The following is a 27813-nucleotide window of genomic DNA, read 5'->3' on the forward strand; positions in this document are numbered from 1 at the left end:
ACTGCTCCTATATACAAGAATATTACTACTGTAATATTGCCCCCTATATACAAGAATAGAACTACTATAATACTGCCTCCTATATACAAGAATATAACTACTATAATGCTGCTCCTATATACAAGAATATAACTACTATAATACTGCCCCCTATATACAAGAATATAACTACTATAATACTGCCTCCTATATACAAGAATATAACTACTATAATACTGCCCCTATATACAAGAATATAACTACTATAATACTACCCCTATATACAAGAATATAACTACTATAATACTGCTCCTATATTCAAGAATATAACTACTATAATACTGCCCCCTATATACAAGAATAGAACTACTATAATACTGTCCCCTTAGGTAAAAAGTAGGATTACAATAACTTTTTCTGATTTGTTAGTGCAGTAAATTTTCAGCTTTTGCCATCATTTCATCCTCTCGTCCTCTGAGTTGTACGTTAGAAGGACTTGAGTTCTTGGCAGTGATTTCCCGGCACGTTCTTCTTCAGGCACCGGGGCTCTTTAGGCTTTAATTACATGAGAGGCGCCGCACTCTATACTTATCATTAACTACTATCTCTTGAGCTGTGTAATTACATGATCATAATTAAACCCTTCTGGGTATTTATATCCTTCCTCTAGTTAATGTCTTGCTGCTTTAAGAACAACGCAACACCCAACTGCGCCGGATTATAATCGCCTTATTTTTTGATACTTTTGATCATTTCTTACTATTACATGTGTCGCCTTCATATGCTGTGGTGCTGTACCATTAGTCTAAGGGTATGTTCACACGGCCTATGTTCGGACGTTTTTCGGCCCGTAAACGCCCGAAAAAAGGCCAAAAAATCTGAAGCAGAAGGCCTCCAAACATCTGCCCAATGAATGGGAAAAGCGGCATTATGTTTCGATGGGACGTTTTTTTACGCGGTCGTTGTGCAGGTCACTTCTTGTGACGTTTTTGGAGCCGTTTTTCATAGACTTCCAAAAACGGCCGTGAAAAACGCTGCGAAAATTTCGAGTGGCTTAAAAAACGTCTGAAAATCAGGAGCTGTTTTCCCTAGAAAACAGATCCGTATTTTCAGATGTTTTTGACTCAGCGTGTGAACATAGCCTTATATTATGGGGATCTTCTGCTCACAGGAGTTTCTAGTCTTCAGCGTTTTGCCAGCCTGGAGAACAGCCCATGTGTGTATATATGTATATATATATATATATATATATATATATATATACAGTCCCATTATTATGACCACCTCCTACTTTCGATGTCGGCAGCGCGTAGCCCATGAAGTGATGTGTGGTGGCTTGGTGGGTATATAAGTTGGGCGGTCGCCTGTCTGATCACATATCACTCATTGTTGGGTAAAAGGGGTGATTTATCAGAGTTGTAATAAGGGCTGATTATTGTCTTCCGGGCCAGGGTGTCGGTATTTCTCACACAGCGCAGCTTGTGAACTGTCCGCGTGCTGCTGTGGTGACAGTGTATCGTGAGTGGATAAATGGCGCCATTGGGAATAACTGACGTGTAAACTGCGGAGCACCACGTGCCACTGATGTGAGAGGTGAACGTCGGCTATGAAGGTGCGCGAGGGGTGAACGACACGCTACAGTGGAGCAGCTCACCGTGAAAATTAACCAGGGGGCTGCCAGACGTGCGTATAATACAATAGTTCAGCGAACCCGACTGCGTATGGGGCTCCGGAGCAGACAGATGGTCACTGCTCCTATGTAACAAAGATGCAGCGGAAAAAAGGCTTCAATTTGCGCAGCAGTATCGGATTTGGACCACTGATGATTGGTGAAGGGTCGTCTTCTCCGATGAGTCACGTTTTCTGTTTCATGGAACGGATGGACTTCGGCGTGTCAGGCGAGAAACATCAGAGAACAAACACCCGGCAGCCATTGCTGGAGGAACACGAGCCGGTGGCGGCAGCGTTATGGTCGGGGGATTATTTCATGGCGTTCTCTGGGCCACTCATCCATGTGGCCGGCTCTGAACCGATTTGGGTATAAATCCATCGTTGCAGATCACGTCGTCCCCCCCCTACATGCTGATTGTCTTCCCTGGGGCAGGTGGAATCTTCCAGCGAGACAATGCGACATGTCACACAGCTAGAAATGTCCGACAGTGGCTGGAAGAGCTCGACCAAGACTTCCAAGTACATCCCTGGCTCCCTAATTCTCCAGACTTGAACTATATTGAGCATCTGTGGGACCTGGATCGTCTTGTTGGCTCTATGGCTCCTCCCCTCACGCACTCTCCAGCAAATGTGGGATATTCTGCGGTCAGCACGGCGCCAGATACCGGAGACCACCGACCAGCACCTTATTGATCACCGCCCGCCCGTCTACTGCTGTCCGTGCTGCACACGGCGGTCACTCTGGATATTACCTGCTGCTGCTCAGAATAATGAGTGACTGTGTATATATTTGTCTGTAATAAGAGGTTGGACAACACAATGTCACTTTAAGGTCACCCATTCTACACATCGCCCGAGAGAGTCCTTCTTATCCCAAATCCACCATATGTGATGCTGCCAGAGGCTTCAAAGCTACAGAGACAGCAGGAGCGGATTGAGTGAATCATAGGATTTAATTGCCCTATTGTCAGTGATGTGTAAAGTCAATGTGTGGCTGTGAATGGAAAATTACTACACAAATTCTAAAATACTCTGTGCTGCTGAGAAGGGGAACCCTTTTCCTTCCACTATGTAACACTCAGTATGTGACCTCCCACAAGATCCGCACAATAATCAGGGTTCAATGTCATCGGTGTTGCATGACAATAAAAAAGGACACAGTTAATCAACTAAAGTAATCTCTGTCTGCAGGTACTAGACTATAGTTTTAGGTTTTTAGAGGATCTGAAAAAATCTCAGTTTTCCGATTTTGGTAATATTCCGTATTAAAAATTATTGAAACATTTGACTTGCAATACCCTGTCTGACCACACGGTGTGCTGTTGTAAAAACTTGATCAGAGTGCACAAACTGTTTTTATCCAAGCAGGACCAATTTATAGGAAGGGCACAAGGGGCACTCAGGTCCCCCAGGATATATAGTGTATGCCAAATTTCTTAATTGAAATAAGGAGAAATTGAACTAATTGATGTGTCTGCTAATAACAGGCAAAGAAAGATTTTTTTTTTTTTTTTTGTCAGAGTTCAAAATGCGCCAAATTTATTAAGAGGAATGGTTCTTTATGGAATGAAAATGTCTACAATTTTCCATTCATTCTGTATCAATCCCTCACTGTTTTCAAGATCTCTGCTTGCTGTTACTACTTGCAGTACAGTTATCAGAGCCGTATCTTCTAACAAGCCGAGCGTCTTTGTTTCCATCACATGATCAGGACAAACTTTATCCACTGGAAGTAAACAATATAGATTCCTATTGAATCACAGCAAGCAGAGATCTTGAAAACCACAAGGAACTGATACAGAAAATATATTGGAATATTATTCATCTACGTATCATCCAGAGATGTTTGTGCCCTGTTATATCTTTCAGAATAAGTTGCAATTGACAATTGTGCTGATACCGAGACGTTCTGATTACAATTCTATTCATTTCTTTTCTTTTTTTTAGAATATCCGGTTACGGAGCGGCTGGTGGCATCGGCGTGAAAACACCTACAAGGGCTCATGGGACCGCCCTGGTCGGGGTGTTCGAACTACAAAAGGACGACATCTTGTACATTCTGGTTGGTCAACAAGGTGAAGACGCCTGTCCAAGAGTAAGTGATTATAGATATATAATGTTCATGGAGTATACAATATATGATGTAGTATAACCTACGAGGGTGAGTCAAAAATAATCCGCACTCTGGCTGTAGAATTTAATTTGATCAACTTTGAGAAACGACAAATACATCATTTTTCGACTAATCTCCCGGCTTTTCAATACCCTTTGTCCATCTGTCCACAAGCTTCGTATTCCCACATTACAATATGTTTTAGTCTGAGCGTGGGCCAGGAACGCACCGCGGTCTTCGTGAGTCTTCGTCCTCGTTGGCCTTCACATAATCCACTGATATTCGTCTATCCAATAGAATCCGTTCACGTGCGTGCTCAATGATGTCATCAGTCGTGGACGGGCGTCCGGCTCCTTCTTCATGGCTGACACTTGTGCGACCTTCCTTGAACTTCTCTATCTATTCATATAGGGCCTGATCCAGGTTTATGTGGGCCCTTGGGTGACACAGACTTAGTGGACCCCTTTGCGGGGAACTCACGGCGGCAGTAAATGGCAGAAAACGGCAGTTTGTGCCCCCATTTATACAGTGCCCTCTGTAGATAGTGCCACACACAGCCCCTTGTAGATAGTGCCACACACAGCCCCTTGTAGACAGCGTTACACCCGCTCTCAGTAGATAGCTCCATTTGGGCTCCCTCTAAGTGTTGATTCCTCAGCCAGAGCGTTCGGGATTCTGCTCTCAGAGGAGCCCCCGATGTCAATGTCCATATATGGACAGGGCTGTCAGAGGTTCCCTGTAGGAGTAGAAGGTGGATAATATACAGGATAATTTATTAAGTTTCAATGCCGCACCGGCATCTTCATCAGGCCATAACAGAAGCATGTCAACTGCACTGTTTAAATACAAACTGAACACTGAAAAAAACCCGCCAATGTGACTGGGGTCAGAGTGCTCAGATGACGTCACAAATAAAGGATTGGAATGAATTGCAGCTATAAACACAAGCACTGGCGTAGCTATAGGGGTCGCAGCGGTCGCAATTGCGACCGGGCCCCGAAGCCAGGGGGGCCCACGGCCCCCCGCACCACATCAATAAAAAGTTACTATAGTAACTCGGGCCGCGGGCCCCTGTTACTATAGTAACAGACTTTACTTACCTTCCTGGTTCCGGATCGCAGCGGAGGTCCTGACGTCAAGCGCTGTGCGCAGCGCATGACGTCACAGCGCTATGCCGCCGCGCACAGCATCGAGACGACAGAACTACCGCCGCGGCTGAAGAGGAAGGTATGATTAGCCCTGACTGGCGGGGACCGACTCCCGGGACCCGCCAATCAGCTGTTTTGAAGGGGCCGCAGCACTCGTACGAGAGCTGCTCCCCTTCATTCCTGTCACTTCATTCCGGTCACACTGTGAATCCGTGTCGGCGATTCACAGTGTGAGCGAGTAGTGAAATGAAGGGGAAGCAGCTCTCGTACGAGTGCTGCGGCCCCTTCAAAACAGCTGATTTGCGGGTCCCGGGCGACACATCAGCTATTGATGGCCTATCCTGTGGATAGGCCATCAATGTTTAGGGACTGCACAACCCCTAAGCCTACGATGTAGCAGGCTTAGGGGGCCCATGAGACAGGATCACAGATTGTGTGATCCTGTCTGCTGGGCCCTGTATCTAAGCCAATCACATGGTAGGCTTAGATACATGGCCCATGCGTGATCCTGTCTGCTGGGCCCTGTATCTAAGCCAATCACATGGTAGGCTTAGATACATGGCCCATGTGTGATCCTGTCTGCTGGGCCCTGTATCTAAGCCAATCACATGGTAGGCTTAGATACATGGCCCATGCGTGATCCTGTCTGCTGGGCCCTGTATCTAAGCCTACCACACTGTAGGTTTAGATACAGGGCCCCAGCACACAGTAATCTTATACTGTATAAGATTACTGTCTGCTGGACCCTGTATCTAAGCCTACCTTGTGGTAGGCTTAGATACAGGGTCCCACAGACAGTATCACACATGGGCCCTGTATCTAAGCCTTAGGGTATGTGCACAGACACTAATTACGTTCGTAATTGACGGACGTATTTCGGCCGCAAGTACCGGACCGAACACAGTGCAGGGAGCCGGGCTCCTAGCATCATAGTTATGTACGATGCTAGGAGTCCCTGGCTCGCTGCAGGACAACTGTCCCATACTGTAATCATGTTTTCAGTACGGGACAGTTGTCCGGCAGGGACTCCTAGCGTCGTACATAAGTATGATGCTAGGAGCCCGGCTCCCTGCACTGTGTTCGGTCCTGGACTTGCGGCCGAAATACGTCCGTCAATTCCGGACGTAATTAGTGTGTGTGCACATACCCTGACACATGTGTTACTAATCGTTTTTTGTGTGTTTTCTTACAGGTTCGGTCGTTGGACTACGGCGGATTCCAGGACTACTTCGATGACGGCTTTTTTTTTAATTAATAAAATGGTTAATGAGGGCTGTGCAGGTTTTTTTTTATTTCAATAAAATATTTTTTCTATGTCTTTGTGTTTTTTTTTAAACTATATTACTACCGCCTTAGTAATGGCCGCCGGCTGATTGACAGCATCCATTGCTAAGGCGGGGCTTAGTGTTAGCCGATGCAGAGGCTTACACTAACCCCCTTTATTACACCCGGTACCCACCGCCACCAGGGGTGCTGGGAAGAGCCGGGTACGATCCAGTACTTGACCATCTGTAGTGATGGTCGGCCACTGGGGTGGCCGCAGGCTGGTATTAGCAGGAGGGGAAAGGCCAAAAACAGTGGCCCTTCCCACCCTGGTGATGCTAGGCAGCTGCTGCTTTATTGTATCTGGCTGGTTATGAAAATGGGGGGGACCCCACGTCATTAAAAAAAAAATATATAATAATTGGAAAGAACGATGTGGGGTCCCCCCCAATTTTCATAACCAGATACAACACAGCAGCAGCAGGCAGCATTACCAGGGTGGTAGGTGCCACTGTTTTTGGCCTTCCCCAGCCTAATACTACCAGCCTGCAGCCACCCCGGTGCCTGCCCGTCACTACAGATGGTCGGGTACTGGTTTGTACCCGGCTCTTCCCAGTACCCCTGGTGGCGGTGGGTACCGGGGTAATAATGGGGGTTAGTGTAGACTCTGCACCGGCTAACATTAAGCCTCGCCTTAGTAATGGAGGTTGTTAATCAGCCGGCGGCCATTACTAAGGCGGTGATAATAAAGTTTAAAAAGATACAAGCACATAGAAAAAATGTTTTATTGAAATAAAAAAACACAACCCTCATTAACCATTTTATTGAGAATAAAAAAAACGCCGTCATTGAAGTCCTCGAATCCGAAGTCCAACAACCGAACCTGTAAAAAAACACAAACACACAAAAATAATCAATAACACATAAAGAAGCAAAATTATTATTCTTACCTATCCTGGGTCCAGCGCTGGAGCCGCAATGTCAGCGAGCTGAGTCCTGTATCTAATCCGATCATGTGTGATACTGTCTGCTGAGCTGTGTATCTAATCCAATTATGTGTGATACTGTCTGCTGAGCTGTGTATCTAATCCTATCATGTGTGATACTGTCTGCTGGGCCCTATATCTAATCCAATCATGTGTGATACTGTCTGCTGGGCCTTATATCTAATCCTATCATGTGTGGTACTGTCTGCTCAGCCACTGTATCTAATCCTATCCATAGTTTATAGGGTCGTAGTGCTATAGATATGCTATGCTGTCTATGTATTGGGGCTATTTCCCGGACATTTTAAGCCCTGAGGGTATGTTCACACGGCAGCGTCTGTTACGGCTGAAATTACGGTGCTGTTTTCAGGAGAAAACAGCACCGTAATTTCAGCCGTAATGGCATGTGCAGGCGTCTTTTGCTGCGTCCATTACGGAAGTAATTGAAGCTGGTTTTCCATGGAGTCCATGGAAAACGGCTCCATTTACGTCTGAAGAAGTGACAGGCACTTTTTTACGCGCCGCCTTTTGACAGCGACGCGTAAAAAAAAATGACCGTCGGCACAGAACATCGTAAGACCCATTCAAATGAATGGGCAGATGTTTGCCGACGCTTTTGAGCCGCATTTTCGGACGTAATTCAATGCTAAAACGCCCGAATTACGTCCGTAAATAGTGTGTGTGAACCCTGCCTTAGTGACGCCCCGGCTGCTAGTGCTGCATTGTTGGGTCACTTAGGAGACCCAGCGATGCAGCTGAAAGCTGCGGACCGTCGGCCATGAGAAGTTTGCGGGGGGGGGGGGGCCCAGTAAGAATTTTTGCATCGGGGCCCATGAGCCTCTAGCTACGCCCCTGAACACAAGGCAGTAAGTAGTTAATGCAATCAGCGGTCAGGACCTTGGACAGCAGTATAATGAAACATACGTAACCAAATCAAAGAAAACACATAACAAAAAAATTCAAATAGATATTAAATGTTGAAATACTCAATTGTGTAGGAGCGATATGAATAAAAAAATAAAAAAAAACCTTAAAGAAAGAGATCCAAATATACAGGAGAATAAAAAGGCATTTAAAATGGAAACATCCAACAGGATGCTAAAAAATGACAGCATCCAAAAGGATGCAAAAGAAACATCACACTAAAATTAAAAATTAAAAGCATCCAAACGTATGCTGAAAGTGATAGCATCCAAAACTGACATCAATATGGATGCTAAAATTACAGCGCACATATGAAAGTAAAGACGGGCATCAATTGACATGTGTACTCAGAAAAAGGTAGCAAAGTATAATACAATGAAATGAATTGCCATTATTAAAATATAATATACCTTTGATTTAGTACAATACAGTAAGTAATTAAATAAGCTGTATATATAAAAAGGAAATAAAAGAGCAGCCAGTGTGTATAAACATGAACGCATTTAAACACGTATAAGGTTAAACCATCAGATCACTAGGTTAGTGGTGAACATTAAAAATAAGGATATCAGGAAAGATAAAATAGCGGAGAGGGAGTGACAATAATAATCTTATATAAATGCCGAAAAGACGCAAAATCGGAACAACCGGAATTAAGAACTCAACGAATTCAAGGAAATGCATGGAGCTAGGAACTGCAAAAAAATGGCAAATAAGGGGAAAAATATACTCAATCGAACGAGCAAAAAAATTTGCTATGGGGTAGATAAATAACAGCCCCTAATGAACGTTATCGTGATATCAATAGTCAGTATTACTCTAGGGAAGATTCCGAGAGATCATTCAAGCCATATGGTTGGAGAGTCCTCAATTTAAAAATCCAATCGTTTTCACGTTGCTTGAGCTTGCTAAATCTATTGGCTACATTCAGTGGAATCTGTTCGATGGGTGTGACCGTTATTAGATTAAACAGGTTATTATGTGTAGAGGCGAAGTGACGGGAAACACTATGTTTCATGAAGCCAGAGGTTACATTAAACCTATGACCATTAACTCTGGTTCGTAGGCATTGTGTAGTGCGGCCAATGTATTGTAGATGACAGGGGCATTCGAGCATATAGATAATAAATGAACTCCCACAATTCAGGAAACTATTAATTTTAAAAGATTCCTCAGTCACTGTGGATATCTACATTGTGGCTCTATGGGTAATGATAGCACAGCACATACAGCGTTGGTGGCCACATTTGAAAGAACCTAATACTTTAGGGAGCAAGGTTGAGCAGGTCGTTGAAGGATTGCTCAGTCTACTAGGAGCCAGAATATTTTTTAGAGATTTGGAACGTCTAAAAGTAACAATAGGTTTAACTGGCAACTCTGCCTTAAGGTAGGGATCACTGGTCAGAATATGCCAATGTCTCTCTAAAATTTCCCTAATTTTTTTATTACCACTATTAAATGTGGTAATGAAATTGTTACTAAAATTGTGGACAGCTCTCTTGTCTACCTTTTCCTCAATGCACGATGCTTGGGTTAATAGGGCAGCTTTGCAACGAGCTCCTTTTATGAGGTTGGATGGAAAATTCTTCTCTTTGAATCTTTTTTCTAAAATATTACATTCCCTGTTAAAATCCATGTTGGTAGTACAGTTTTTCCTAACCCTCCTAAATTGACCAAATGGGACATTTTTGATCCATGGAGGATAATGGGCACTATTAAAATTGATGTAGCTATTGACATCTACCGTTTTGAAATGAGTCTTTGTATTGAATTTATTGGAGGTAGTGTCAAAAGAAATAGTCAAATCCAGGATATCAATGGACGTGGTTGAAAAAGTGTGTGTAAAAGACAGCCCATAAGTGTTCTGATTAAGAGATTCAATAAAAGATGCAGCCTCAGACTCATTACCCATCCAAATGAAGAGGAGATCGTCAATATAGCGTTCATAGAATAAAATCTTGTTTTTAAAAAGGTGATCCTGGTAAATATAATGATCTTCAAATTTTCCCATATAGAGGTTGGCATATGAGGGTGCAAACCTGGAACCCATAGCACACCCCTTAATTTGGTTGTAAATTTTTTTATCAAAGCTAAAAGAATTGTGGTGGAGAATAAAATTAACACATTTGGTGATGAATTCAATCTGACTAGTGGGCATGTGGGTTTTAGTAATTCGTGCAGATTCAATAACCTCAAGGCCTTTGGAGTGGGGGATGTTGCTGTATAGTGCAGTGACGTCTGCAGTGAGAAAATTAATAGGATGCATGGAATTAGTGACATTAGTGGCAAGAAACTCCCTAATAACTTGCGTCGAATCCTTAAGATATGATGGTAGGCCGACCACTAAGGGTTGGAGATGCAAGTCAACAAAATGAGAGAGGTTGCTGGTCAAAGACCCAATACCAGAAATTATGGGGCGTCCGGGGGGATTCGTGATGGATTTATGTATCTTCTTGGGAAGGTGGTACATGAATGGCAAATTTGGGAAAGGCATGTTGAGAAAGACTTTTTCTTTTTTGGTAATAATGCCATCTCGGAATGCTGTCTCAATTAGATTGGCATATTTTAATGAGTGTTCGGGTAGGGGATTCACTGTCAATTGAACATAGAAATTCTTGTCACTCAGGATCTTATGGGTCTCCCCCAAGTATTGCTCCCTGTCCATAACTACAATACCTCCTCCTTTGTCCGCTGAACGAATCACAATATTATCATTTTTCGCCAATGTTCTTAGGGAATTTCTTTCCTGATGTGTGAGGTTGTCAGACTTATGTGTAGGTTTATCAAGAGATCTAAATTCGTTACCTACGAGAGTGGAGAACGTTTCCAATAAGGAACCCTGGTGGTGCAAGGGATAAAAGCAAGATTTAGGCTTTAGATCAGTAGTAATAAATGGTGGAAAGGGGTCGTGTGTAGTTGATTCAGGCGCAGGGGCAGATGTTGCATGTATTGGGACCATTTTGGAAAGGGAAAAATGTCTGGTAAGGGTTAATTTACGAACGAACCTGTTGAGGTCCATGAAAAGATCAAAGTTATTGGGTGACGCGACAGGACAAAAGGAAAGGCCCTTATTAAGCAGACTGATCTCATGTGTGTTCTCATGTGTGTTGAAAGAGGATAAATTAAATAATTTCATTTTTAGTGGTTGGTCCGATCCTTCTTTAGAGTTTTGGAAAGGGGTCGTTTTATTGCGTTTGCGACCTCCCCTTCTTCCTCTGTATCTAATTTTCTTTTTATCGAAATTTTTTGTACCAGTGGGAAAAAATGTGTGATAGTTTGTATTTTCGGACTTAGGAGGTATGTCACAAGTTGGTCGTCGCTGTTGATGGTCGGTGTAACGGGTGGCATGGTTAGTTGGGAGGGGAGTCCTAAAAAAGAAGTGGTAGCATCCAAGAAGGATATGGGAGCTAAAGGAGGGGGATCAGAAATGCCGTAGGGTAAATCATTAGGGGGTGATATGGCACCTTGATTGAGTATATTTTTCCCCTTATTTGCCATTTTTTTGCAGTTCCTAGCTCCATGCATTTCCTTGAATTCGTTGAGTTCTTAATTCCGGTTGTTCCGATTTTGCGTCTTTTCGGCATTTATATAAGATTATTATTGTCACTCCCTCTCCGCTATTTTATCTTTCCTGATATCCTTATTTTTAATGTTCACCACTAACCTAGTGATCTGATGGTTTAACCTTATACGTGTTTAAATGCGTTCATGTTTATACACACTGGCTGCTCTTTTATTTCCTTTTTATATATACAGCTTATTTAATTACTTACTGTATTGTACTAAATCAAAGGTATATTATATTTTAATAATGGCAATTCATTTCATTGTATTATACTTTGCTACCTTTTTCTGAGTACACATGTCAATTGATGCCCGTCTTTACTTTCATATGTGCGCTGTCATTTTAGCATCCATATTGATGTCAGTTTTGGATGCTATCACTTTCAGCATACGTTTGGATGCTTTTAATTTTTAATTTTAGTGTGATGTTTCTTTTGCATCCTTTTGGATGCTGTCATTTTTTAGCATCCTGTTGGATGTTTCCATTTTAAATGCCTTTTTATTCTCCTGTATATTTGGATCTCTTTCTTTAAGGTTTTTTTTTTTTTTTATTCATATCGCTCCTACACAATTGAGTATTTCAACATTTAATATCTATTTGAATTTTTTTGTTATGTGTTTTCTTTGATTTGGTTACGTATGTTTCATTATACTGCTGTCCAAGGTCCTGACCGCTGATTGCATTAACTACTTACTGCCTTGTGTTTATAGCTGCAATTCATTCCAATCCTTTATTTGTGACGTCATCTGAGCACTCTGACCCCAGTCACATTGGCGGGTTTTTTCAGTGTTCAGTTTGTATTTAAACAGTGCAGTTGACATGCTTCTGTTATGGCCTGATGAAGATGCCGGTGCGTCATTGAAACGCGTAGCCTCTTGTACTTAATAAATTATCCTGTATATTATCCACCTTCTATGCCTATTTGCGTTCTTAAGTGCAGCAGCGCCCCTGGAGACTCTCTTTTTCTGCATCATCAGCATACCCTCTGCGGTTTTCCCTGGAACACCGGCGCAGAGTCCTGGCAGCAGCAGCAACTGTTCTCTCAATTGTTCGTCGTCCTTATACCCTAGGTGAGCACCGATTTGGATATTTGGTATTTGTACCTCATTTTCCCGGGTAATCTACACTATGTGGCGCTGTGTTTTCCATTTCCTATCTCCCTGTAGGAGTGGAATCTCTGGCCAGAGCGTCAACAATGATCTGGATGGGCATTCCGCTCCTGGAGGAGCCATGACGGCAGCGTCAGCACCAGGTGGCTGAGTGGGCCCCCCAAGGGTAGAGGGCCCCAGCACTTGCCCAGGTTCACCGTGTGCTGACGCCAGCCCTGCAGTCATACAGACTTCTTCGCGACAAAACACTTTCTTCATACAGTGCACAAAGTCTTCTAGAAACCTTGGCATCAGACGCCCCCTCAGACCACGAAAAACGAATCACTGCACACTGCTCTTCTTTCGTGTAAATCACGCGGGGCAGCCATTATTCTTGCACTGCAGTCACAAATAATACAGATTTTTTTTAAGCGTTTTTCGGCAAAAAACGCTCGCAGTTATTTCATCTGTCTGTTGAAGAAATAGCAAAAAAAAAAAAAAAGTGTCAAACATACGCGGTAAAATCCCGCGTCAAAAATCACGGCAAAACGAGTGTGGTGCAAAATCCGTAAAAAACGCCGGAGCTGATTTTTCTAGGCAGAGTTTTCTGCCTGCAAAAAAACTCTGTGTGAACAGGGCCTTAATAAATCTGGTCCATAATGTGCACAGACACTGCGTACATCTGGGGGCCCTTTAAGAGCGTCCAACATTTGTATGGTCGGGATGACACCGGTCCCTGATGAAGTTCCGGCGATCATTTCTTCTTAATATTAAATAGAGCCGCGTCCTTCATGGCGTCCGTTCCCCGTTCAGTCCCTTTATCTGTAGAGGAGACGATATGCGATATATATATATTATAATCAGACGCATTCAGGGCCTTTATAATAAAAGTGAATATTAATTGGTGGAGTGGAGATGTAGGGACTGAGGGACTGATTAGTCCTCCGGCGGACTGAGGTTTATCCAGTTAATAGGATTATAATCTGTACAATAGACCACTCCGTGCGGAGACGAGTTATAATGTCATTTCAGAATTTCCTCCATATCCAGGACACTTTATTATTAGTCATTAAATCTCCTCCATATTCAGGCCTGGAAGACGCAATCAAGAGCTCGTCTATCGGTGCCGCACACTGGACAGGTTTCCGTATGGAAGGGGGTTTGGGGTCTGATTTAGTTATTAAAGGGGACCGGTCCGCTCTCCTGTCACGTCTGTTTTAGTAAATACTTGTATTCCCCATGAAATAATAATTCTGGAACATTTTTTCTTATAACTCTACGTTGTGCGGTTCCTCTGTTATTCCTCCTAGAAGCCTATGGATAAATTGATAACTGGGTGTTACCAATTGGGGGTGTGTCCCTATACAGACTGACACTGTCCAATCAGAGCTGACAGTGAGACTGCATAGGGACCCGCCCATTTTACAAGGGGAATGGTAATATCCAGTTGTCAATTTATTTATACATTTCTAGGAGGAATAACAGAGGAACCGCACAAGTAAATACTTGGAGAGGTGACAGATCTTAATTTAAATAACAATTCCACAAATTTAAAAAAAAATTGATCTAGAGATATAGGCCCCTGCCGTCATCAAGTCTCCGTTCACCCATTTCTGAGTTAGATCTTCTATACACAGGGCAGATGCTGGGTGACAACCACTTATCTTAGACCTCAGTGTTATCTAAATGAGCATGGATATACAGATTTACATATTCTACTGCTCTGCCTGTCAGTCTTTACCATCGTCCTGGCATTTTATTCATGACTCCTAACACCGTAATGAACAATGACGTATGATCACTTTAAAGGCTATGTATAAATAAAAAGTTTGTCCAAGATTAGAAAAACACGACCGCTTTCTTCCAAATACAGCGCCACACCTGTCTACAGGTTGTGTGTGGTATTGCAGGTCAGCACTATTCACTTCAATGGAGCAGAGCTGCAATACCACATACAACCCATGGACAGGTGTAGCATTCCTTCTGGAGGAAAGCAGCCATGTTTTTCTAATCCAGGAGAATTTATTTAATTTTCCCACCAATCTTTTTATCATCATCATGAAAAAAAAAGGTAAGTCTTGATTCAAAATCTCCTACCGTATTGTGTATACAGTTCCTATGCAGATCTATGTGTGTCCATGCTTACTGACTACAAATATACCTTGTGTGTAGTCAGATCCTGCAGTTATGTGTTAGGGTATGTTCACACGGCCTATTTACGGACGTAATTCGGGCGTTTTTGCCCCGAATTACATCCGAAAATAGCGCCTCAATAGCGCTGACAAACATCTGCCCATTGAAAGTTTGTCTGTTCACATGAGGCGTAATTTACGCGCCGCTGTCAAATGACGGCGCGTAAATAGACGCCCGCGTCATAGAAGTGACCTGTCACTTCTTTGGGCGTAAATGGAGCCGTTATTCATTGACTCCAATGAATAGAAGCCAATTACGTCCGTAATTGACGCGGCGTTCAAGCGCCTGCACATGCCGTTACGGCTGAAATTACGGGGATGTTTTCAGGCTGAAACATCCCCGTAATTTCATCCGTTACGGACGCCCTCGTGTGAACATACCCTAACTCCACTCTCTTTTCTCCATCTCCCTCTTCTTGATGACTTACAGAGAGTAGAAAAGGGGGTGGAGAGAGTGAAGTAACACATGACTGCAGGACCAGACTACACAGGGTTTGTTTGTAGTCTGTAACCATAGAGACAAATAGATCTGCGTAGGAACTGTATACACAAAACGGTAGTCAAGGCTATTTGCAGAGTTGCTTTATTTATTTATTTTAGATGTATCAGAGCCTAAAAAATGTAATCGATTTGCAAGAGTTGAACAAGGTTTCAAAAAAGGAAATTGATTGACAATGCAAGAAATTTTTGGAGGACATTAAAAACAGAATTTTAACAATAACTGGAATATAATGTGATTATAATCAGTAAGTAGTGGTCTATCTATGGCCCCAATCTATTGGGCCTCCTGGAGTGGAATTTATGAATCAACCTCTGACTGTAGGAAAAAATAAAATGACCTAATTGGAAACCATCAGCAAGTTTCTGCTCACTGATTTTATTCTTATTATGTGTCCCTATTTAGTACAGTGAGTACATAATGGTGTCCTGCGGTAAAGACACTCTGTCCTATTGGCTTCTTTATACCATAATAGTCCCTTTAGCCAAATTATTTAACCCATGAATACCTAATGTAGATATTAAGTAGCCAAAAGCTTAGCGGACTAATTAGATGTTCATGTTTTAATGAACTGAGCCGTACTTCATATTGACACAATCTTCTCACCTGCTTGTTGATGGTTTCCAAGTGAAAGACTGCAAAAAATAGGTAAAAACATTAAAAAGGGGAATGACGATACATTACAGAGATGTTGGAGTTTACATTTTCTGACTATACAGCCGGTGTTAATGGTGGAGCTTCACATGGTTAATGATGATGGGTAGAAAACGGGTGAGATATAAAGGAGTCCAAAAGAAAAATTGTGGACACATTAAAATGTAATAATAATAATAATTATTATTAAAATGTTCCTCCTTAAAAATAATACAAATTCCTTGTGCTCATGAATGATCCTCAGTATTTCATATATTAGAGAAGCAGTTTGTGCTCCAGAGCTGCTCTTCCTGCTGATAGTAAGTTGAACTAGATGGACATGGTTTTTTTTAACCTTACTATGTTACTGTATTTGGGGAGAGCAAGTTAGCATTTTTTGAGGCTAGGGAGGGCTGTTTTTGTCACCAGGTCACCCAGCTACTTACACAGACTTTCCCCTGCACTCTCCTCCCCCACCTTCTCTTAACATGCTGGTCAGTCTTGTGTATGCCGCAGTACCTCAATATTCACAAACCATGTGCCTTATATGTTTTCTTGGATTAGTACACAAGGTAAAGTCACTCACTTGTTATCTGTAGTGGAAACATCCACATAACAGCCCACATGCACACTGAGAGCTATCAATCCAAACTCTTTTAAAGGGGTTCTCCGCTCTGGACAATTACTACTTAGAAGGGTTCCTTGACAATAAGCAGATCACAAAGGGTCCCCCTGCTGGGACCTCCAGCGATCAGCTGTGATCTGTGGGATAACCTGGCAGTAAGTGTTTCATTTCCCTCCAGCGCCACCACAGGGGAAATGAAGTATTACACAGTGTCCATTCATACCATGTGTTGTCTGTGTAATACAGGACAGGTCCTCCAGAGAGAGAGGAAGACACTCTATGTAACCACTCTGACCAAGAGGTGAGGATCCTGAACAGAGGACCCCCGCTATAAACCCAGAATTCCCTAATAGGGGGTATGACAATGGGTTTTCTAAACTGGACAAATCCTTTAAGTTTTTCAATTCTTTTAATATAAGGCAAAGCCTGAATCAGCCATGTTAACCTGGTCTGTACTGTCAGTAATTAACTAGAGATAAACCTCTGTAGAGCAGAGTTCTCCTTTAATATATCTCTCCTCTTCTCTCTCCATAGGCCGATCCCATCCTGAAAATGGTGTGTATGGGCGAAAATAACGAGATTGAGGAAGAAATCAGAATCAATGGAAGTGTTAGCGAATGGGCCGGTGGAGGAGGAGGAGGCGGAGGAGCAACTTATATTTTCAAGGTAATGAGCAAATAAGGAGATGGGAATATAAGACGGAGACCAAAGGAAAAGTAAATCTGCCATATATGTCACTTTTCTAATACGGCTATTTGTTGAACTGCATCATAGTCCTGGACCTAACCCAAATCAGTACCATGAAAAAAGCAGTTACATTATATCTTATACTCTAGTCACATCCAAAGCTGCTTTTAGAATTCTGCTGTCTGCTAATTGTAACCTATGCCTAGCGGAGTGTCTATAATGCACTGCACTCCTGCACATAGCATTCTGGTCTGGGAGATGTAGTGTTATTCTGCTGTTTGGTACTTGGGATACATCTTCCACAATGCAACGCAGCAGAGCATGCCCTACAATGCAACACAAATAGTAATAACCAAAAATTTCAAAAGAGCTGAATACAATGTGATGTGATTAGGATGTGAATCCATTGCAGACCGTGATAAACGGTAACCAGGGCCACGACTGGCAGTGAATGGAGTTTTCCTCTTCTGAATATTTTTTTTCCTCGTTGCTGCGTTGCGTTACAGTCACAGACGTGAAATATTACTTTTCATTATTACTTGTTGCAGAAGTGTTGGCCTTTTCACAGTCTGTATCTCTCCATCGCAAGGCAATTAATACACAGCTGACACCTACTTGACAACAAGCGGAGCTGTGCCGTCCTCTGCTTGCTGGTAGAATGGATATTAATCAGGCGAGAGTCATTAATAAAGCTCCCAGAGTAATTGAGAGAGATTCGCTGCAGTTTAACGGACAATTATCCCTCCCGGCGTGAAGGACTGGAAATCGCACTGGAACGATGGAAGCAGCTCAATAGCAAGAGAACCAGAAATGAGCGGAAAATGTAACAAAAACGCAGAAATGATACATCAGAAATATAAAATATAACATCCGCTCCAAGAGCAAAGCAGGGAAACAGTGTAACGGTATGGAATGCATTCCGCTTTTAGTTCCTCATCATTTTCAAGATCTCTGCTTGTTGTCAGTGAATGGAAACACTGATCCCGCACCCTTCTAACTCAGTTCTGCTCATACAGCTGAGTGTTTGTTACAATGTATACAATCTATAGTTTCGATTTTGAGGCTGAAAATCGGTACAAACTTAGTCTAGATCACACAACTGGGAGTTTGTTACAGTGTATCAGTCTAGGCACAAAACAGAACAAATCCCTCTTCCATTGTGGACTCCACACTGATTGCGTTATGTGAGCTGGACAAATATAATATACACAGTCATTGTAAGTACAAAGTGTAGGTTCTTGCAGGTTAATTGCTTACCTACCTTACATTGATCTTACATCATGCATTACTCTAGTCACACTTAAAGCTGCACTTAATATTCTGCTGGTTGTCACATCGAATCTATCAGCACTGCACTGACTGATGTGGTCAACAAAGCTCCTATAATGCAATGCAATCTGGTCCACTCTGCGGCTGTTGGGGTATGCTGGGAGTTGTAGTTTTGTGACCGTTCGAGAATCGCAGATTGGAGATGTAATGGACAGGGGCCCCAATATTATTTTTTTATGGGCCCCCCCTGTCCTCTATTTGCACCTCTACTTTTACCAATGAGATTTCAAGTGATCCAAAAGTCTCAGTTCATGACAACGTCCAGTCCATCCTCTGTTTACAGAAATACTCCATCTACTGGATATGACATGTTACCAGCAGGGGGCAGCAAGCGCTGCAGGTGTCATTCTAGAACTGTGATCTATAACCTAAGGCTCTGCAGCTGTTGTGAACCAACCAATCCCAGCATAATGGGAGTTGTAGTTGCACAACTGCAGGGGAGATAGTTTGCAGACCATTGTTGTAGATGCAACAGGCAGGGAGAAGCCTCAAGACCTCCACATCACAGGACCGGGGGAAACAAGATTTTGGAGACCGGGAGATCTCACAGTAGCTGGAAAAAAAAATTAATTCACTTTTTTTTGGCTTTTGTGTGAAAATATATTTATTTTCTCCGCAGATGGAGAATGGCAAATACATCCCACTGTTGATCGCCGCAGGAGGAGGAGGAAGAGCCTACAGAGCGAAAGCCAACATCATTCACCCGGAGAGGCTGGAAAGTAATTCCACCGTGCCGGGGATCAATGGGAAATCTGGGGCAGCAGGTAAATTTTTGGTTAAAATTCTTGTGTCAAATTAAAATAAATTCAAATTTTTTTTTTTTCATGAAATAACAATACAATTTGGGCACGGATCTGACAATGTTAGTTTTTCATTTATGATCTGTTAACTCTTTATGGTCTGTAATATATCCCAGAAATAACAAGCAATTGTTTTGAATGAAGACTCCGAGCAAAACTGATACACTGTGTTATGCCTCATGCAGGGCCTGAGGGGGCGGAGCATGACACAAGAAAATAAATATCTACTTCCTAAGGGCTACAAACAGACCCTAATGAATCCCCCCTTAATTACAACAATAGACCACTATGGAGGCAGACCTCATCCCGAGGATCTATATTTGTTGTATGTGCCATTTTATATTTAGGGTGTCCTTTTTGGATCATTTCTGCATCATGAGAACTCTTCAAGTATTGCTAATATTCACATCAAGACCATAAAAAAAAAATCCTTGTAATGCCCTTCTTGACCAGATGGTGTGCTATTCAGCACAATGTACATTTACCCCGGCATATGTAGTAGAATATGCTACAGCTCCATCTAGTGGTCATTTTAGATCTAGTCATATTAGGGTCAGAATCAAGTGAACTTGTTAAATCTCTGTATATAAGTTGTATGGAAATTCTATCTGTGACATTTGTCCTCTTGTTTCTGTTGTGCAGGAGGTGGAGGTGGCTGGAGCGATCACACATCAGTTCCTTGGGCAGGAGAATCCCTCATAGATGGTGGAACTGGGGGTGAATCCTGCCCACAGGCCATTAAGAAGTGGGGGTGGGAAACAAGAGGCGGATTTGGAGGTGGTGGAGGTGGCTGCTCCTCAGGTGGAGGCGGTGGGGGATATATTGGTAAGCAGGAGTTAGTTATGCTCTGTTTTCTGCTAAAAATTATACACAACTGGTATAAGTTATATATATTCCTGTATATAGTGATATGGCGCATGCTGGTATAACCTGGGCATCTTCTGTATATAATTATATATGTATAGCTGGTATAAGTTATACATCTTCTTGTATATAGTGATATGGAGCATGCTGGTATAACCTGGGTATCTTCTGTATATAATTATATATGTACAGCTGGTATAAGTTATACATCTTCTTGTATATAGTGATATGGAGCATGCTGGTATAACCTGGGTATCTTCTGTATATAATTATATATGTACAGCTGGTATAAGTTATACGTCTTCTTGTATATAGTGATATGGAGCATGCTGGTATAACCTGGGTATCTTCTGTATATAATTATATATGTACAGCTGGTATAAGTTATACACCTTCTTGTATATAGTGATATGGAGCATGCTGGTATAACCTGGGTATCTTCTGTATATAATTATATATGTATAGCTGGTATAAGTTATACATCTTCTTGTATATAGTGATAAGGAGCATGCTGGTATAACCTGGGTATCTTCTGTATATAATTATATATGTACAGCTGGTATAAGTTATACATCTTCTTGTATATAGTGATATGGAGCATGCTAGTATAACCTGGGTATCTTCTGTATATAATTATATATGTACAGCTGGTATAAGTTATACATCTTCTTGTATATAGTGATATGGAGCATGCTGGTATAACCCGGGTATCTTCTGTATATAATTATATATGTATAGCTGGTATAAGTTATACAACTTCTTGTATATAGTGATATGGCGCATGCTGGTATAACCTGGGTATCTTCTGTATATAATTATATATGTACAGCTGGTATAAGTTATACATTTTCCTGTATATAGTGATATGGAGCATGCTGGTATAACCTGGGTATCTTCTGTATATAATTATATATGTACAGCTGGTATAAGTTATACATCTTGTATATAGTGATATGGAGCATGCTGGTATAACCTGGGTATCTTATGTATATAATTATATATGTACAGCTGGTATAAGTTATACATCTTCCTGTATATAGTGATATGGAGCATGCTGGTATAACCTGGGTATCTCCTGTATATAATTATATATGTACAGCTGGTATAAGTTATACATCTTCTTGTATATAGTGATATGGAGCATGCTGGTATAACCTGGGTATCTTCTGTATATAGTTATATATGTACAGCCGGTATAAGTTATACATCTTCTTGTATATAGTGATATGGAGCATGCTGGTATAACCTGGGTATCTTCTGTATATAATTATATATATATGTACAGCTGGTATAAGTTATACATCTTCTTGTATATAGTGATATGGAGCATGCTGGTAATACCCGGGTATCTCCTGTATATAATTATATATGTACAGCTGGTATAAGTTATACATCTTCCTGTATATAGTGATATGGAGCATGCTGGTATAACCTGGGTATCTTCTGTATATAATTATATATGTTCAGCTGGTATAAGTTATACATCTTCTTGTATATAGTGATATGGGGCATGCTGGTATAACCTGGGTATCTTCTGTATATAATTATATATGTTCAGCTGGTATAAGTTATACATCTTCTTGTATATAGTGATATGGACGATGCTGGTATAACCTGGGTATCTCCTGTATATAATTATATATGTACAGCTGGTATGTTATACATCTTCTTGTATATAGTGATATGGAGCATGCTGGTATAATCTGGATATCTTCTGTATATAATTATATATGTACAGCTGGTATAAGTTATACATCTTCTTGTATATAGTGATATGGAGCATGCTGGTATAACCTGGGTATCTTCTGTATATAATGATATATGTACAGCTGGTATAAGTTATACATCTTCTTGTATATAGTGATATGGAGCATGCTAGTATAACCTGGGTATATTCTGTATATAATTATATATGTACAGCTGGTATAAGTGATACATCTTGTATATAGTGATATGGAACATGCTGGTATAACCTGGGTATCTTCTGTATATAATTATATATGTACAGCTGGTATAGGTTATACATCTTCCTGTATATAGTGATATGGAGCATGCTGGTATAACCTGGGTATCATCTGTATATAATTCTATATGTACAGCCGGTATAAGTTATACATCGTCCCGTATATAGTAATATGGAGCATGCTGGTATAACACGGGTATCTACTGTATATAATTATATATGTACAGCTGGTATAAGTTATACATCTTCTTGTATATAATGATATGGAGCATGCTGGTATAACCTGGGTATCTTCTGTATATAATTATATATGTACATCTGGTATAAGTTATACATCTTCTTGTATATAGTGATATGGAGCCTGCTGGTATAACCTGGGTATCTTCTGTATATAATTATACATGTACAGCTGGTATAAGTTATACATCTTCCTGTATATAGTGATATGGAGCATGCTGGTATAACCCAGGCATCTACTGTATATAATTATATATGTACAGCTGGTATAAGTTATACATCTTCCTGTATATAGTGATATGGAGCATGCTGGTATAACACGGGTATCTTCTGTATATAATTATATATGTACAGCTGGTATAAGTTATACATCTTCCTGTATATAGTGATATGGAGCATGCTGGTATAACCTGGGTATCTTCTGTATATAATTATATATGTACAGCTGGTATAAGTTATACATCTTCCTGTATATAGTGATATGGAGCATGCTGGTATAACCTGGGTATCTCCTGTATATAATTATATATGTACAGCTGGTATAAGTTATACATCTTCCTCTATATAGTGATATGGAGCATGCTGGTATAACCTGGGCATCTTCTGTATATAATTATATATGTACAGCTGGTATAAGTGATACATCTTGTATATAGTGATATGGAACATGCTGGTATAACCTGGGTATCTTCTGTATATAATTATATATGTACAGCTGGTATAAGTTATACATCTTCTTGTATATAGTGATATGGAGCATGCTGGTATAACCTGGGTATCTTCTGTATATAATTATATATGTACAGCTGGTATGTTATACATCTTCTTGTATATAGTGATATGGAGCATGCTGGTATAACCTGGGTATCTTCTGTATATAATTATATATGTACAGCTGGTATAAGTTATACATCTTCTTGTATATAGTGATATGGAGCATGCTGGTATAACCTGGGTATCTTCTGTATATAATTATATATGTACAGCTGGTATGTTATACATCTTCTTGTATATAGTGATATGGAGCATGCTGGTATAACCTGGGCATCTTCTGTATATAACTATATATGTACAGCTGGTATAAGTTATACATCTTCTTGTATATAGTGATATGGAGCATGCTGGTATAACCTGGGTATCTTCTGTATATAATTATATATGTACAGCTGGTATAAGTTATACATCTTCTTGTATATAGTGATATGGAGCACGCTGGTATAACCTGGGTATATTCTGTATATAATTATATATGTACAGCTGGTATAAGTTATACATCTTCCTGTATATAGTGATATGGAGCATGCTGGTATAACCTGGGTATCTTCTGTATATAATTATATATGTACTGCTGGTATAAGTTATACATCCTCTTGTATATAGTGATATGGAGCATGCTCGTATAACCTGGGTATCTTCTGTATATAATTTTATATGTACAGCTGGTATAAGTTATACATCCTCTTGTATATAGTGATATGGAGCATGCTGGTATAACCTGGGTATCTTCTGTATATAATTATATATGCACAGCTGGTATAAGTTATACATCTTCCTGTATATAGTGATATGGAGCATGCTGGTATAACCTGGGTATCTTCTGTATATAATTATGTATGTACAGCTGGTATAAGTTATACATCTTCTTGTATATAGTGATATGGAGCATGCTGGTATAACCCGGGTATCTTCTGTATATAATTATATATGTACAGCTGGTATAAGTTATACATCTTTTTGTATATAGTGATATGGATCATGCTGGTATAACCTGGGTATCTCCTGTATATAATTATATATGTTCAGCTGGTATAAGTTATACATCTTCCTGTATATAGTGATATGGAGCATGCTGGTATAACCTGGGCATCTTCTGTATATAATTATATATGTACAGCTGGTATAAGTTATACATCTTCTTGTATATAGTGATATGGAGCATGCTGGTATAACCTGGGTATCTTCTGTATATAATTATATATGTACAGCTGGTATAAGTTATACATCTTCCTGTATATAGTGATATGGAGCATGCTAGTATAACCTGGGTATCTCCTGTATATAATTATATATGTACAGCTGGTATAAGTTATACATCTTCTTGTATATAGTGATATGGAGCATGCTAGTATAACCTGGGTATATTCTGTATATAATTATATATGTACAGCTGGTATAAGTGATACATCTTGTATATAGTGATATGGAACATGCTGGTATAACCTGGGTATCTTCTGTATATAATTATATATGTACAGCTGGTATAAGTTATACATCTTCCTGTATATAGTGATATGGAGCATGCTGGTATAACCTGGGTATCATCTGTATATAATTCTATATGTACAGCCGGTATAAGTTATACATCGTCCCGTATATAGTAATATGGAGCATGCTGGTATAACACGGGTATCTTCTGTATATAATTATATATGTATAGCTGGTATAAGTTATACATCTTCTTGTATATAGTGATATGGAGCATGCTGGTATAACCTGGGTATCTCCTGTATATAATTATATATGTACAGCTGGTATCAGTTATACATCTTCCTGTATATAGTGATATGGAGCATGCTGGTATAACCCAGGCATCTTCTGTATATAATTATATATGTACAGCTGGTATAAGTTACACATCTTCTTGTATATAGTGATATGGTGCATGCTGGTATAACCTGGGTATCTTCTGTATATAATTATATATGTACAGCTGGTATAAGTTATACATCTTCCTGTATATAGTGATATGGAGCATGCTGGTATAACCTGGGTATCTTCTGTATATAATTATTTATGTACAGCTGGTATAAGTTATACATCTTCTTGTATATAGTGATATGGAGCATGCTGGTATAACCTGGGTATCATCTGTATATAATTCTATATGTACAGCCGGTATAAGTTATACATCGTCCCGTATATAGTAATATGGAGCATGCTGGTATAACACGGGTATCTTCTGTATATAATTATATATGTACAGCTGGTATAAGTTATACATCGTCCCGTATATAGTAATATGGAGCATGCTGGTATAACACGGGTATCTTCTGTATAGAATTATATATGTACAGCTGGTATAAGTTATACATCTTCTTGTATATAGTGATATGGAGCATGCTGGTATAACCTGGGTATCTCCTGTATATAATTATATATGTACAGCTGGTATCACTTATACATCTTCCTGTATATAGTGATATGGAGCATGCTGGTATAACCTGGGTATCTTCTGTATATAATTATATATGTACAGCTGGTATAAGTTATACATCTTCTTGTATATAGTGATATGGAGCATGCTGGTATAACCTGGGTATCTTCTGTATAGAATTATATATGTACAGCTGGTATAAGTTATACATCTTCCTGTATATAGTGATATGGAGCATGCTGGTATAACCTGGGTATCTTCTGTATATAATTATATATGTACATCTGGTATAAGTTATACATCTTCTTGTATATAGTGATATGGAGCCTGCTGGTATAACCTGGGTATCTTCTGTATATAATTATACATGTACAGCTGGTATAAGTTATACATCTTCTTGTATATAGTGATATGGAGCATGCTGGTATAACCTGGGTATCTTCTGTATATAATTATATATGTACAGCTGGTATAAGCTATACATCTTCTTGTATATAGTGATATGGAGCATGCTGTTATAACCTGGGTATCTTCTGTATATAATTATATATGTACAGCTGGTATAAGTTATACATCTTCCTGTATATAGTGATATGGAGCATGCTGGTATAACCCAGGCATCTTCTGTATATAATTATATATGTACAGCTGGTATAAGTTATACATCGTCCCGTATATAGTAATATGGAGCATGCTGGTATAACACGGGTATCTTCTGTATATAATTATATATGTACAGCTGGTATAAGTTATACATCTTCCTGTATATAGTGATATGGAGCATGCTGGTATAACCTGGGTATCATCTGTATATAATTCTATATGTACAGCCGGTATAAGTTATACATCGTCCCGTATATAGTAATATGGAGCATGCTGGTATAACACGGGTATCTTCTGTATATAATTATATATGTACAGCTGGTATAAGTTATACATCGTCCCGTATATAGTAATATGGAGCATGCTGGTATAACCTGGGTATCTTCTGTATAGAATTATATATGTACAGCTGGTATAAGTTATACATCTTCTTGTATATAGTGATATGGAGCATGCTGGTATAACCTGGGTATCTTCTGTATATAATTATACATGTACAGCTGGTATAAGTTATACATCTTCTTGTATATAGTGATATGGAGCATGCTGTTATAACCTGGGTATCTTCTGTATATAATTATACATGTACAGCTGGTATAAGTTATACATCTTCTTGTATATAGTGATATGGAGCATGCTGGTATAACCTGGGTATCTTCTGTATATAATTATATATGTACAGCTGGTATAAGCTATACATCTTCTTGTATATAGTGATATGGAGCATGCTGGTATAACCTGGGTATCTTCTGTATATAATTATATATGTACAGCTGGTATAAGTTATACATCTTCCTGTATATAGTGATATGGAGCATGCTGGTATAACCTGGGTATCTTCTGTATATAATTATATATGTACAGCTGGTATAAGTTATACATCTTCCTGTATATAGTGATATGGAGCATGCTGGTATAACCTGGGTATCTCCTGTATATAATTATATATGTACAGCTGGTATAAGTTATACATCTTCCTGTATATAGTGATATGGAGCATGCTGGTATAACCTGGGCATCTTCTGTATATAATTATATATGTACTGCTGGTATAAGTTATACATCCTCTTGTATATAGTGATATGGAGCATGCTGGTATAACCTGGGTATCTTCTGTATATAATTTTATATGTACAGCTGGTATAAGTTATACATCCTCTTGTATATAGTGATATGGAGCATGCTGGTATAACCTGGGTATCTTCTGTATATAATTATATATGCACAGCTGGTATAAGTTATACATCTTCCTGTATATAGTGATATGGAGCATGCTGGTATAACCTGGGTATCTTCTGTATATAATTATGTATGTACAGCTGGTATAAGTTATACATCTTCTTGTATATAGTGATATGGAGCATGCTGGTATAACCCGGGTATCTTCTGTATATAATTATATATGTACAGCTGGTATAAGTTATACATCTTTTTGTATATAGTGATATGGAGCATGCTGGTATAACCTGGGTATCTCCTGTATATAATTA

At 40.0% G+C, this 27813-nt stretch overlaps 1 protein-coding gene across 1 annotated transcript in view; it reads left to right on the forward strand.

Annotated features, from left to right (window-relative positions):
- Nucleotides 1-27813, forward strand: part of ALK (ALK receptor tyrosine kinase) — a 180966-nt gene that overhangs the window by 91904 nt on the left and 61249 nt on the right. Inside the window, exons 4-7 of the mRNA XM_075863769.1 lie at nt 3598-3745; nt 17221-17352; nt 19322-19466; nt 20145-20327. Coding sequence (XP_075719884.1) covers nt 3598-3745; nt 17221-17352; nt 19322-19466; nt 20145-20327 — 608 coding nt within the window. The remainder of the gene's footprint in view (nt 1-3597; nt 3746-17220; nt 17353-19321; nt 19467-20144; nt 20328-27813) is intronic.

This window comes from Rhinoderma darwinii, chromosome 4, assembly GCF_050947455.1.
Source record: "Rhinoderma darwinii isolate aRhiDar2 chromosome 4, aRhiDar2.hap1, whole genome shotgun sequence".
NCBI lineage: Eukaryota > Metazoa > Chordata > Amphibia > Anura > Rhinodermatidae > Rhinoderma > Rhinoderma darwinii.